Source organism: Sarcophilus harrisii, chromosome 4 (genome assembly GCF_902635505.1).
Source record: "Sarcophilus harrisii chromosome 4, mSarHar1.11, whole genome shotgun sequence".
NCBI lineage: Eukaryota > Metazoa > Chordata > Mammalia > Dasyuromorphia > Dasyuridae > Sarcophilus > Sarcophilus harrisii.
Genome location: NC_045429.1, coordinates 61,281,020 through 61,295,710, shown reverse-complemented (window position 1 = coordinate 61,295,710; position 14,691 = coordinate 61,281,020). Strand labels below are relative to the sequence as shown.

Sequence of the window (14,691 nt, the reverse complement as noted above, 5' to 3'; positions counted from 1 at the left end):
CTGTGGGGATAAGTCTTGCTCCTGTTTCCTTTTGGATGTTGGTATTCCAATGCAATTGCACTGCTAGCACTTTTTAAATTTAAGTGTACAGTCAAAGATTTAAAGTAATAGTCTTCCATGTTTACTGTTCTTTTACGATACATGAAACATCTTTTTTAAGCTCTTGCTCTCATAGTTTAATGCACCAGACTAAGGCTTGGTTGGGGAAATTTGAGGAAAAAAAATCACTGTAAGTAATTTTTCTAGCTCAAGTCAGCATAAGGAGACAACAGAGAGGTGTGCAGATACTTGAGACAGGATATTACTGTGGGCACTAGTGAATGAATAAAACAAGACTGTGCTACTGCTCTGACAAGAAGTTCCAGATCTAGTAGAGAGGAGCCTAATTTCGATCAGGGACCAGAGCAAGTACTCCCTAGCAGCTCAGGAGTTCATTCCCTAGAGCTGAGTGATAAATCCAGTACAAACTACTACTTGTAACAATGGCACACGGTCTCTCTAAGTTTGGGAATTGGGGCAAATTTTTTTATTTTTATTTTTACCTTGCTCCAGAGATAGCTCTGTATTAAAGAGATATTGTGAAGGGAGAAATAACATATTTTAGAAACTCACTGGATATTGAGAGTGAAGGAGAGAAAAGAATAAAAAAATGGCTTTAAGGACTTGGGTACCAAAAAGGTTGGTGGGAGCACTGACAGGAATAGGGAAGTCTGGGATGGAAGGCCGCTTTTTGTGAGAGGGAGGGATGTGGGAAGGAGGGAAGATGATGAATTTGCTTTTAGTCAGTGTTAAATATGAGTTAATTTCAAGAGGTAGAAGTAAGAGATTTGCAACTGAAACTTGAGTAAGTTTAAGAAAAACTTTGAGACATTACTTTAAACAAGTTTCTTAATCTACCATCCTCAATTATAAAATGAAAAGATTATGGGATTAGGTGGACTCTGAGGTGTGTTCTAGATCCATGATCCTATGTACTTGAGAAGACTTTCTACTTAAAAGAGGAGATGATTGAAATTATAAAGATGGATGTATTATTTAAAGTAAAGCGAAAGGAATTTAGAATAAGGGTATTGACAGTTAAGGAATACATATATACAATATACATCTGCACATGTATATATATATATATATATATATGTGTGTGTGTGTGTGTGTGTGTGTGTGTGTTTAAATGTAAGTTAGATGGACTTGACTCTCTCTCTCTCTCTCTCTCTCTCTCTCTCTCTCTCTCTCTCTCTTTCTCTCTCTCTCTCTCTCTATATATATATACTTAGGCAGGAAGTTTGGACACAGGTAGACATTCCAGTCCTGATTGTCTAACTTGCCTTGTTATTTTGAGCAATCTCTGTAAAATTAAAAAATTGGATTAGTTAGCCTCTGAGATTCCTGTGAGTTCAAAGATTTTGTGTATATATGTATATGTCTTCATTCACAATTTGACCACTAAGATTTTGTGTGTATGTGTTTGTGTGTTCTTCAATATCCACAACTAAATTGTATAACCTTTCACTTTTCCTTGGCACTATGGATACTGCTTTAGAGATATTTTTCTTCTTTTTACAGATCTTTGTGCTATTTCTCTCCCAAGACAAATGTCAATGCAAAATGCTATTCTACATATACAAGAGGTGTTGGATAATGCAATTATATTATCTAAAACAGAAAACATTTTGACAAATATTATTTGGTCCACAGTAGAAGACAAAACCAAAATTGAATGCCCTACTGTTGTGAGTCATGTTATTTTTCAGAAATAATGCTTCTCTTTTCTTTTCCTTAGTCTGACCTTCCCTGTTTACTATGGAGTAATGAGTTAGTTCTGATGGCGGCACACTGAAAAATTTAATGAGTAATTTTGCTATTTGAGCAAAATGGATTTAGTGAAATTGGTCTTTGAGGAAAGAGGCTTGCCTGACGAAGTATCAATAGGCCAAATCTTCAGTGGCAAGAGAGTGTTTTAGGGAAAAGTCCAAATTTGGTGAATGGTAGTATTTAATGTCCAAGAAAAAATGGTGTGTGCTAGACCTGGAATCATGAAAATCTGTATTTAAATTTTGCCTCACATTCTTACTAGCTTCTTCATTTTTAATATGGGGTTAATAATATACAACTATTTCACAATATAATGTATATAACAAAGTAAGCAAAACTTAAAATTCTATGTAAATTTTAGTTGTTATGGTTATAATGTATTAGTTTCATTGAGGTTCCAAGAGACAATTACAGTTTTCTGTGGAGAGGAAAGAAAAGATAGTCATTTGTAGAAATATCTGGGGAGTCTCTGATTTTCCACATGCCTCCTTGGAGAGTATCTTCTTCATTACAATCACTGAAAAGAAGATTTCCTGTTCTGGGTAATACTTTGCATTTGAAGTGAATGTTCAATTTCAACACTTTGTATCTTTTGCTTTTTGTTGAGCACAATGATTTGCCAATTTTCTCATAATTTTTAAATAGCATATTTTAGATTTGTGCATACATGTCTTTATGGGTATCTTTTGTCTTTACATCGAAGTATGTTTGTTTTTAAACTTAGATGTTAGGTGATTTTCCTTTAGAAAATCTTGACCTACCTCCAACAGATGAAGTTTTAATGGAAGAGGCCAGATTGCATGTAACTATAATACAGATGGTAAGGATTGCCCATAATAACCAGATTGATGTGATTTTCTTTCTTTAAAAGTTTTTTGTTACTTAGTATTTTCAAGTGATTCAAGATGTCTTTGAACACCAAATATTTGGTTTTGCTTTCAGAATTAATTTTAAGCCTATAATAGCTATAGATTGTAAGGCTTATTAAAAATTCTAAGTATATTTTAAAGTTCAATTTTATTTTATTTTCAGTTTTAAATTTTCTTGCTCTTCTCTTGTCTTTCCCCATCCATTGAGAAGGTAAGACAAACAAAGCTAAATACAAACATGTATAGTTATGCAAATCATATAAACCATACTGAAAGAAAGAAAAAAGAAAAGAATTAACTACTGTTAAGTCCATCAGGTCTCTGTCTTGAGATAGATAGCATATTTCAATTAGATTCTTTTTGGAATTGGGCTGGTTATTATGCCTAAGCCTTTCAAAGATGATTGCCTTTTTAATTTTGTAATTATAGAAATTGTCTTCTCCATTTTGCATCAATTCATACAAGTCTTTTCAGGTTTTTCTGAAACCATTCCCTTCATCATTTCTTAAAGCATAATAGTATTACATTAAATTCACATATCATAATTGCTCAGCCATTCCTTAGTTAATGGGCATCCCATCAGTTACCAATGCACTGCCACCACAAAAATGCTGCTATAAATATTTTTGTATACATGGATCTTTTCCTCATAGCTTTGATATATTTGAGGTATAGACTTAGATATGTTATCAAAGGTCAAAGGGTATGCAGAATTTATTACCATTTTGGGTTTAGTTCCAAATTGTTTTCCAGAATGGCTGCATCAATTAACAGCTTCACTGATAGCTCATTAAGTAAAGTACCTATTTTTTCACAGCCAATCCAGTATTTGTCACTTTCCCTTTTTGCCAATTTAGCCAAGCTGACGGTTTTTTAAAAAGTTTTTTTCATGTAGTTATTTACAGCTTGATTTCTTTCTCTGAAAACTATGAATTCATATCTTTTGTTATTTTTGTTCAATAATTTAAGTCATATTTGACTTTTCATGGTCCCATTTGGGATTTTCTTGTAAAAGAAGCTGGCCTGGTTTGGCTATTTCCTTTTTTCATATCCTTTCCTTCATATCTTTTGTTGTTGTTGCTGCTGCTGCTGCTGTTGAGATTATTGCTGTTAGATCATGTCTGACACTTTGTGACCCCATTTGGAATCTCTTGACAGAAAGAGTGGAGTGATTAGTCATTTTCTCCTTTAGCTCATTTTACAGATGAGGAATTAAGGAAAACAGAGTTTTGCCCACGATCACACAGCTAGTGTCTGAGGCTAGATTTGAGCTTGGGAAGATGTAGCCTTTTGACTCTAGTTCCAGCACTCAATCCACTGTGCCACTTAACTGCCTTATATCATCTGATCAATTATCATATTGTCTGATCAATTATCAAATGGTTCTTATTCTGACAAATTTGACTCTGTTCCCTATATATCTTGGAAATGAGAGCTTTATCAGAGAAATTTGCTTAAAAAAAGATTTCCCCTCCCTTTTCCTGCTTGTTTTCTAAAAATTTTAGTTGCATTGTTTTAATTCTGTAAAACTTTTTTAAAAATTTCATGTAATCAATATTGTTCATTTTACCTTATATAAACCTCTCTATCTTGTTATTTGGTCATGAATTCTTTCCCTAGTCATAGATCTGACAGGTAATTTCTTATATGCTTCATTAATTTACTTAGGATGTCTTTTTTGTGTGTCATCTTCTTGTTTGGAGTTTTTTTGATATATGGTGTGAGATACTTGTTTATACCTAGTTTCTACCAGACTATTTTCCAGTTGTTCCAATAGGTTTTCTTGAATAAAACGTTCTTATCCCAATATCTGGGATCTTTAAGTTTATCAAATACAAAGTTATGGTGCTCATTTGCTGCTGTCTGTTGTATACTTAACGTATTCCAGTAAACCAACTTCTCTATTTCTTCCTTAGCACCAAATTGTTTTGACAATTATAGTTTTGTAGTGTAATGCTAAGCCTCATTCTTTCCCACTTTTCCCTCCATTTATTTCCTTGATGTTTTTGATTTTTTTTTATCATTTTTTCTACTTTTATAAAGTCAACCTTTGGTAGTTTAACCTCTCTTTATGTGGCCAAAGCATTTAATTTTCAATTTCAATAGCTGACTTTCCAATGAATAGCTTGGATTAATTTCTTTAAGTATTGACTGATTTGACCTCTTTGTTGTCCAAAGGACTCTGAAAAGTCTTCTTCACTACCATAATTTGCAAGCATCAATTCTGTGGCACTCAGTTTTCCTTATAGTTCAACTTTTGCAGTCTGCCTTTGCTACAGGAAAAATCAGCTCTGGTTATATGGATCTATGAAATGTCTGTATTTTTTTAGCATGCTGTCCAGATTTGCCATAGCTTTCTTTCTAGGAGTAAGCATCTTTTAGTTTGATGGATATAGTCACCATCTGCAATGATCCTTGACCCCCAAAATGTAAAATCTGATATTGGCTCCATTGCTTTTCCTTCTATTAGTCAGAAAGTAATGGAACCAGTTACCAACATCTCAGTTTTTCTTATGTTAAACTTCAAACTAGCTTTTATACTTTCCCTCTTTCACCCTTGTCATGAAACTTCTTAATTCTTCTTCACTTCTTCCATCCAAGTACTTTATACTATAATTATAATAAATGAAATTAACCATTCTTTTTCTGTTGGATTTTGTTAATCATTTCTATTTTATAATTCATAGATTTCAATGCTCTTCTACATGGAGAATCATCATATTGTCCCAGAATAAAATCACACCTTGATTCCATTATAAAAATGAACCAGATCAAATTGGTTAGTTTAAAAAAATTTTTTACCTAGTTTTATTTTTTTCCTAAACCAGGTGATTTTAAAAAAATTTATTAGAAAAAAAGAAAAGGAATACAAAACAAAATAAAGCAAAACAAAAGAGAACATTGTCATGTGCCCAGTAGAATGTCACGAAGGATTCAAAATATAAAACAACAAATTGCCAGATCAAGTAGAAGAAATTATATTCATGAATGTCGATTTTTTCTTAACTTCCTTGTAAATTGTTCTTTGGTTCTCTGCTGCATACTTTATTTACTTTATTCTCTTTTTCCCTGTTTCATTTCCTCCACTATCTTCAAGCAAGCTATAATTAAGAAAAGATATATTTATGCATACTGTGTAGATATACACACACACACGTATTATATACACACACACACACACAAAGCTATCATTTCTAATACAGGACTGAATAGTAAAGGTGATAGTGGGCAACCTTGTTTTACTCCTGATTTTTATGGGGAATGGTTCCGTTTGTCCCCATTAGATATGATGCTTACTGATGGTTTTAAAGAGATAATACTGATCATTTTAAGGAAAAATCCATTTCTCCCTATAGTCTCTAGTGGTTTTCTTTTCTTGTCTTTTTTTTAAAACAGGAATGAGTGTTGAATAGTAGCAAATGTTTTTTCTGCATCTATTGAGATAGTCATCTATTTTTCGTTAGTTTGGTTATTGATAAGGCCAGTTTTTTTTAATAGACATAGTGATAGTAACATACACACAATCTTTCCTATTCCTGCTGACTCTGCTTCAATTCTGCTCTTTAACTTGCCTTGCTCCCACCCAAAGATGCCTCCCTTTGCTATGCCACAGTTTCCTAAATTTCTCTACCTCAGTTTCCTTGATTGTTCTGCCTCAGTTTCCCTGAATTGTTCTGCCTCAATCTGCCTGGTTGCAACTTCCTCCCCTTCCTGACCGTTAGGACTGATATAACCAAGGCTGGCTATTCTAGGGTCATAAACTATAAATGTTTAATATCAGATAAGGGGAAGAGCTATTTCAGACATCCTGGTTCTTATGTCCTCCTAAATTATCAAGAATTTATGGTCTTCACCCCCAACCTGTCAGAACCAAATTTATGGTCTGTTCACCGGTGCTATATCCTCACCCCTCTACCTTTGTCTCTTCTGATCACTGGAGCCCTGGAATTCTTTCCTCATTACTTAATGCTTTGAGACTCAAGTCCTATTCAGTCCGCTGGAGTCAACATGGATCCTGTTTTGGCCCCAGACAATTTCTCCCTCTCAAACAAAATATTAAAAACTCTCTAATCTCTATCTTGCCTCAATTTCTCCAGCATTACACCTTGTCTTCTTCCCTTACTCTTTGCTTCCCCATCCGCCTATCCCTCCTCCTTTCTTTATTGATTTTGAAGGGTGTTATACCCTTCGTGGTATATATATGTAGTGTTGCCTATTTAACCCATTTCTGATGTGAGTAGGTTCTCAGAACTAAGAGAAGCCCCACCCCCCACAATGCCTCTGTGTTATTCTTCCTCTTATTTGTATGACATGAATATTATTTTTTACAGTCAGTGTTTGTTTTAAGTGATGAATTTATTATTTTATGGAGTAGTTTGGGATTGTTAAAAGTGACCAGTTTTCTAGTGGAATTCACTCTCAAAGGTCAGCTAAGTGCTATAGTGATACAGCACAGGAAGACTTTACTCCTTGGGCAAGTCAGTTAACCTCAGTATGCCTCAGTCTTTTTATCTGTAAAGCAGGGGTAATAATAGTACTTTATTACCTACCTCACAGAATATTTTATGGACCAATGAGATAAGATTTATATCTTTGAAAAATTTTAAGCACTGTATAAATCCTGACCATTGTTATTATGACCATCTTTTCTCTTTTGTTCAAGTGTGAGTCTAGTTCTTTGTTCATTTCTAGTGACTGTCTAACATATCTGTACTAATACAAAGGATACTAATTAAATGGAATGTCCATTCAATTCCACATCCTGGTCTAGGTAACAAGCATTTTTCATCCATCACTAATTTAGTAATAATATGCCACTTTCCATCTAGTCATCTGATAGCTAGTGCATCCAGGTCATTTTACCATATAGTGCTGCTGCTTCTCCCTACCTGCACTAGCACCTTCAACACTAAACCTCTGTCTCAACACCCTGAGCTTCTTGATTACATTCAGACTTAACTGAATTTTGCAAGACAAATAAAAATATATTCTAGATTCTTTCTTCTATCCTCATTTTTGCTACAGGGATTGTGGTCCAGGGGCTTGTCAAACAGGTCTGACTTGTTATCTTGAGGGTATTTTCCCCAAGATGCCATGGCAGCATGACCAATAGAAGCATGTGCCTTAGAGTTATCATCTCACATTGATTTTTTTCCTGCATCTTCTAAGGACTTGAAAGAGTCAAAAAGGAGACAATTCTTCTCTGGCTACCATGACTACTAAAAGGATGAGAGGATTTTTTATTTACTGCAAGTAGATGTTACTTTTGTTCCTCAACCTTCTCTTTGTCATGACAACAGGATGGAGAGTGTTATAGAAAGAACTTGAATTTATTTCAGTATTTTATTGGCCTAAATAGCTCCAGAGAGAAGTGATGAGACTTTAACTTGTAATGAAAAAGAAAGCTAAAAATTTCCCCAGAAACTTCTTCATTATTAGTAAAGCACATCCTTTTCTTTTCTCATTCTTTTGATCCTTATAGGCCTTCTTCCTGACATGTCCTCTCCAGATGTTCCTCATTGTCCTAGATGTCCTATTTCTGTTGTTTACATTTATTAGAATATCTTCATTGTGGCTTTGCACAAAGCCATAAGCAGTGAGCATAAATTCCTCCATTATCCTGGTGACAGTTTTTATTGTGCTTACATATTGATGCCTTACTTTACTTCACAGTAACTCCAACCTGGTGCCTGCTAATTTGGTTTTGTGGTTTTCAGGGCTTCCTGTTGATGTCTAGTAATTTCTGTTGGGTTAGTTCTTTTTATTTTTTAAGATAAGGGAAATAATGAAGTTGTAGAATCCTAAAGTAATAACAATAACACCGACTCTAGCAAGGTTATTTTAAAATATTATTAGGGTTCATTCTTAGACTGGAGTGGGTAATACTAACTCAAGTCTCTCAGTCTTGTTTCGCCTTTATTGAAAGTCTTATTGAAATATTTTTATCATCATATTCTTTAGGTATTTTTAATTGTAAAAGTATGATGGGATTGTAAAAGTATGATTAGGATTGTAGATAGCTAGCTATTTGTAATAGAGAGAAAGTTTATCTACTCTGAACATAGGAGTAAGAATGAGGAATTCTCAAGATGTCAACATTACAGCCACAGTGAAATGCAAAGAGGGAGTCTAGGCTAGACCTAAAAAGTAGATTGAGAGGTAAGGAAGTCAGACTTCACCCAAGAGGACAGCTGGATTTAATCAGTAACAGGTGAGTGTGCAACTTTTACTACTAGCGAGGCAGGGGTCTAAGATGAGGACAACCTTGAGTTTAGATTGAGATCAAGAATGGAGATAAATTGAACTTTGGAAATGGTGCTAATCAATCTTTTTTTATCTCTCTGTCTGACCATCTATTTATTTAAAATCTGCATATTAATCATAAAGAATAAATCCTAAGTATTAAATTAAACTAATGGGACAATCATATCCCTAACTATCTTTTGGGCAACAATATCTCCTAGAAGCTATTGGGATGGGTGAAAGGGGAAGAGAGAGAGAGAGAGACAGAGACAGAGACAGACAGAGACAGACAGAGAGTGAGTGTAGAGAGAGGGAGGGAGGGAGGAAGGAAGGAAGAAAGGGAGGGAGGGAAGGAAGGAGGGAGGAAGAGAGGAAGGGAGAAAGGAAGAAGGAAGGAAGGAAGGAAGGAAGGAAGTAAGGAAGGAAGGAAGGAAGGAAGGAAGGAAGGAAGGAAGAAAGGAAGAGAGGGAGGGAAGGAAGAGAGGGAGGAGGGGAGGAAGGGAGGGAGGGAAAGAAGGAAGGAAGGAAAGAAGGAAAGGAGGGAGGGAGGAAGGGAGGAGAGAGTAGGGAGAGAGGGGGGAGAAGGGAGAGAGGGGAGAGAAAAGGAGAGAGGGGAGAGAAAAGGAGGGAAGGAGAGGGAGGGGGAGAAAGAGGAGGGAGGAAGGGTAGAGAGAAATTAAATAATAAGTAAGAAAAAAAAAACTTGCTTAGCATAATCCGGGATTTAGCTGCAAGGGCTGTCCTATTTATGCCTGGATTATTCCCTTATATAGTATTCATCTCTGATTCACAAAACTATGCAACATTTCTAGTTCCTTGATTTATTTCTCAGTCAATTAAAAAACCATGTGTTTAGCTCATAGTATGCCGGTTATGTGCTAGGCATTATGATACATTCCAGAGACACAAAAATAAAAATAAAACCATCTCTGATCACAAAAGGCTTACATTTTATTTAGATGATGAGGGATACCTCTTGGTTTAGTACCTCATAACATTCTTTTATTAGGTTAAGACTGCAAGCATATAAAATTCATGCTCTTTGTTTTGTTAATAATTAGTGTTATTTAAATTGATGTTTAGAGTAGTTTTGAAACACAGTATAAAGAAGGAAGCCTCTCGGAATCTGCAGCCCGTGTATTAATTGGAGCATCCAAAAGTTTTGGGACTGTCCAAGGAAAGTAAGTGTTCCATATATGTAATGTTTTAATCCTTAATCAATTGTATGTCTCCATAAAATGGAATATAATAATACATTATTGACTTGGGTTTTAGTAAGGAACATACTTTGTGTATTGAATAAGGTAAATCAAATCATTTACATGGATTTCAGAAATCATTCTGAGGCATTGTTCCCTATGGCCTCAGTATGGGAAAGTTGTTAGAGATTTTCTCTTACTTTCTACCAGAGGATTCATTGTGGAGAGAACTTTTACAAATGCATTTCAACCTCAGACTTACTGGAATGAAGGTGGATGCAACAGTTGTGAGAAGGTTTTTGTCTAGAGTTCATGCTTGACTGTATTTTGGGGAAATCATGCTGGAGATGAAAGGAATGAATCTAATTAACAAAGGAAGGCCTTCCGCTACATACAGCAGAGGGAGAAACCAATCTGGATCAGAAACAGAACAAGTTGAAAATTTTATCAGCACCTGACCTTGATGCCATGTTCATCTTCACTAAAGATGTTTGACAACCTGGCTGAAAACATCATGCTAAAAAGCTTGGGAGCAAATACACATCATTGCTTCACTCTATTATGACTGGGAAACTGGGAGAGTATCCTCCATTATTGAGAGTCCGTGCAAGCTTGCTGTCATGAAACTGACATACAATTGTGATAAACTTCTTTGGGCACTCAAATTTTAACATACTTTTACATAAACTTCCAGGACCAACAATATCAAAGGCCTTGGTCAGGCCTGCAAACATTGTGTACAGATCTCTGTTTTGCTTTTGGTATTTATTTCTCCTGGAATTGCTCCTGGGCAGTAAACATATAGATGATTCTTTGACTCCTTCTGAAGCCACATTGGCTCTAAGGTAGATGACACTCCTCCAGTGAAGGATTAGCTTATTAAGGAGGACTTTGGCAAGAATCTTGTCAGCAGTGACTAAGAGAGAGACCTCCTTGTAACTGTCACAAGACAATCTATTTACCCTATAGAGATGGACAGTGGAGGAATCCTTGAAATCCTCAGGGATGACTTTCTCTTGACATATAGAACTAGGAAAATTTCATTAAGTTTTTGTATGAATAATAGATCCCCACCTTGTAAATGTCAGCATTTACAGTGGAAACAGAATCAGCACCAGGTGCTTTGTCACAGGAGAGGAGTCTTGATGGCATTTAAAACTTCTTTTTCAGTTGGAAATATGTCCAGAGAAGAATCGGCTTCAACAGTAAACAGTCAATAGCTTCAGTATTGATTGATAATGGTCTGTTGAAAACACAATGGAAGTGTTCAGCCCAGTTCTAGGATCATGTGCTTCTCACTAATCAATGTGGCTCCATGAGCACCAATTGAGATGCATCATAGATCTTTGGTCCGCAAATAGCCTTCAGGGCATTATAAAAATGCTTTAGGGTGAAGATTGAGTTAGCCTCCTGGATTCCTTAGAATCAGCCAGAGTCAGGATAAGCAAAAGTCCTTGGTCTTTCTTCTTTGTCTTTAAGGATAGAAGTAAAGGGAATGGACACAGGACTCTCCACACCTCTCCTCTTTGTCTCCCACCCAGAAGTGACTCTGGCTAGTTTTACTCCACCCCCTGTCCCTCTTATAATCCTCTGTATACACCAATCATTGAGCCAGCACAGGATAGTGGGAAGGGCCATTTCCCCAGCATATGCTTATAGAGTATTGTCCAAAAGGTAGTTAGCCCTAAGTGCTCGGTTGTCCAACCTCAGTGCATCAACTCAAGAGTTTCAGCCCTTTACACTTTGGATTGTTACTATCAGCATAAAACTGAATTTCTTCTGCATTCTTACTGAGCCAATAATAATCCTGCATCTTTTCAAGCTTCATTTGTATTTTACTTTTAATGAAGTTAAATGCTTTCTTCTTAGAGATGGACAAACTGCCCTGCTGGTAAACCTTGTGGAGTTTTCATTTTTCAAAGAGTAACTTTGGAATTTCACCATCATTTTCATCAAATTATTCTTTATGTTTGTGAGTGTTCTGACCTAGATGAACAAATGAAATGCTGTTTACACTAAATTTCTGAAAGCTTCCCACTTCGTTTCTGCTTCACTCTTACTAAACTTGTGTTGCCTCAACTTTCCTTCCAAATAAGCAACAACTGCTCTTACTCAGAGAACTGCTGTACTCTGTTGACATTAAGTCTTCTGGCAGTCATTTTTGTCTTGGGACCCCATTTTTGCTAAATGCAAATTCTTAGTTTGGAGGAGTAAATCTATGATCAGCCAACTTTCACATCACTCTGTTTCTTCTCCTTACAATCACATACTCTGTTAGATGCCAACTTTGCTTTCGAGAGTAGATTCACAAAGTTTTAGTGCATAGAATCCCCCCCCCCTTCCTATAGGAAATAATTACTATTCAAAAGGTGATGCCCCAGAGCTCCAAGGCCAAAGAAAACCCCAGATGGCTTAATTGGATTCCACTCCAAGACTCTTCTGGAATTTCTAGTTTGTGAGCTTTGCATTCTTTTTCTCTTTTATGATGTCCATAAGAGCTTACAGTTATTGATATTCCTTAGATAGCCTAGAGAGAAGCATCTGCTATCTTTGATGACAATGACATCTGAAGGTCTCTATTATGCTTTTGTTAGACCCTTTTAGTCCTGGGGCTCAACCTCCTGTTATAACTCCTCCCCTTTTATCTTTACCTGATGGGTACCCCCATCAGAACCTACTTTACTCAAATACATACTATTTATCATAACATACTTATTTTTTTCTGTTAGATTCATGAGTATTTATGATGTCTCATCTTACGTAAAGACTAGAAGCTGGCTTATGAACCTTAAAAAATTGTTAGTTTTTTTGACATTTAATAAAGACAAGATACATTTTCTCCCATCTGGGTAAGTACTTTGTGCTTTTTTCAGAGAAGATATTTGATATATGTGAACTTTTCTAGATGTTTAGAAAAAACTCATACTCTATCAAATTTTATATTATACTTATTTATATACAGACCATCTTTAAGCTAAGCTCCTTGAAGGCAGATTATGTTTGACTTTGTATATCCCTTTATCATGGTATCCCCATTAGAACTTACTTTACAGATTGTAGATAATAACTGATAAATCTGAACCAATAAATCATCTTCCTTTGGACCAATGTTTATTCATGGGGAGATAATATAAATATATACATATATATATATATATATATATATATATATAGAGAGAGAGAGAGAGAGAGAGAGAGAGAGAGAGAGAGAGGGAGAGGGAGAGGGAGAGAGAGAGAGAGAGGAAACAGGCCCCTTGCTCATCTTCCCATCTTGGTTTGGCTTATCCTCAAATCTTTTAGCCTTGATCATTTCATTGGTCATCAATAATATTACCATCAGAAAGCAGGTAGAAAAAGGGAAAAAAGATGAAATTCATATCTGGCTATTTTGAGCTTTGATTCCCAAATGTTATATAGAACTTCATCACACTGAGCTGCTAAAGGTGCCCTTTCGCAATGATCTGGAATAGGGATCCAGCTCCATGGACTCACCAGTTTTTCATATTAATTTATTTTACTCAGAGAACAAGTATTATAATAATAAAAATTAAACATTTATTGAGCACCTTACTGTAGGCATAAAACTGTTCTAAGTTGGGAGATATAAAGTTTACACAAGACATAATTCCTGCCCTCAAGAAGCTTATTGAATTGGCAAGTATTTTAAAAGGTGTTTATGGTCGTGAAAATGCAACATAGTTTGTTGACCTTTACAATTAAGATTCTGCAAATTTACAACTCAATAAAGAAAATGTGAAACATATTTCTATAACAGAATATTAGGAATGTTTTTGCATTTATAAACAGGAAAACAAAAGGGTTTTAAGGATATCTTTGATAGAAATTTAAAAATAGGAATTAAAATAATGTTCATGAAGTTTGGTAATATTTTCCTTTAAAAAAAGTTTAAAGGGGTATATATTGTCAGAGCAAAATAATCCTAGGAAATGAGCCATATCTTTACAGTTCAGGATTTTTTATTAAATAAATGTTGAAGTTGTCTCTAGATTTCTCCCTTCAAAAAAGAATTGTCTGAAAAGAATTTTATATTCTTTTTTTTTCAATTAAGAGTCATGAGAGGCAATGTTTTCTATTAAAAAAAAGGCATCCCAAAAGTCTTAGTGCAGCTAAAGTTTTTTTTTTTTAATTTAATAGCCTTTTATTTACAGGTTATATGCATGGGTAACTTTACAGCATTAACAACTGCCAAACCTCTTGCTCCAATTTTTCACCTCTTACCCCCCACTCCCTCCCCCAGATGGCAGGATGACCAGTAGATGTTAAATATATTAAAATATAAATTAGATACACAATAAGTATACATGACCAAACCGTTATTTTGCTGTACAAAAAGAATCAGACTCTGACATATTGTACAATTAGCTTGTGAAGGAAATAAAAAATGCAGGTGGGCATAAATATAGGGATTGGGAATTAAATGTAGCGGTTTTTAGTCATCTCCCAGAGTTCTTTCTCTGGGTGTAGCTGGTTCAGTTCATTACTGCTCCTTTGGAAATGATTTGGTTGATCTCGTTGCTGAGGATGGCCAGGTCCATCAGAACTGGTCA

At 35.3% G+C, this 14,691-nt stretch overlaps 1 protein-coding gene across 4 annotated transcripts in view; it reads left to right on the top strand.

The window, feature by feature from the left end:
* Window positions 1-14,691, top strand: part of SLC9C2 (solute carrier family 9 member C2 (putative)) — a 105,373-nt gene that overhangs the window by 32,856 nt on the left and 57,826 nt on the right. For all 4 annotated transcript variants that reach the window (XM_031936911.1, XM_031936909.1, XM_031936908.1 and 1 more), the window contains 4 exons: window positions 1,564-1,730; window positions 2,537-2,632; window positions 10,008-10,105; window positions 12,853-12,972. In XM_031936911.1, coding sequence (XP_031792771.1) covers window positions 1,564-1,730; window positions 2,537-2,632; window positions 10,008-10,105; window positions 12,853-12,972 — 481 coding nt within the window. The remainder of the gene's footprint in view (window positions 1-1,563; window positions 1,731-2,536; window positions 2,633-10,007; window positions 10,106-12,852; window positions 12,973-14,691) is intronic.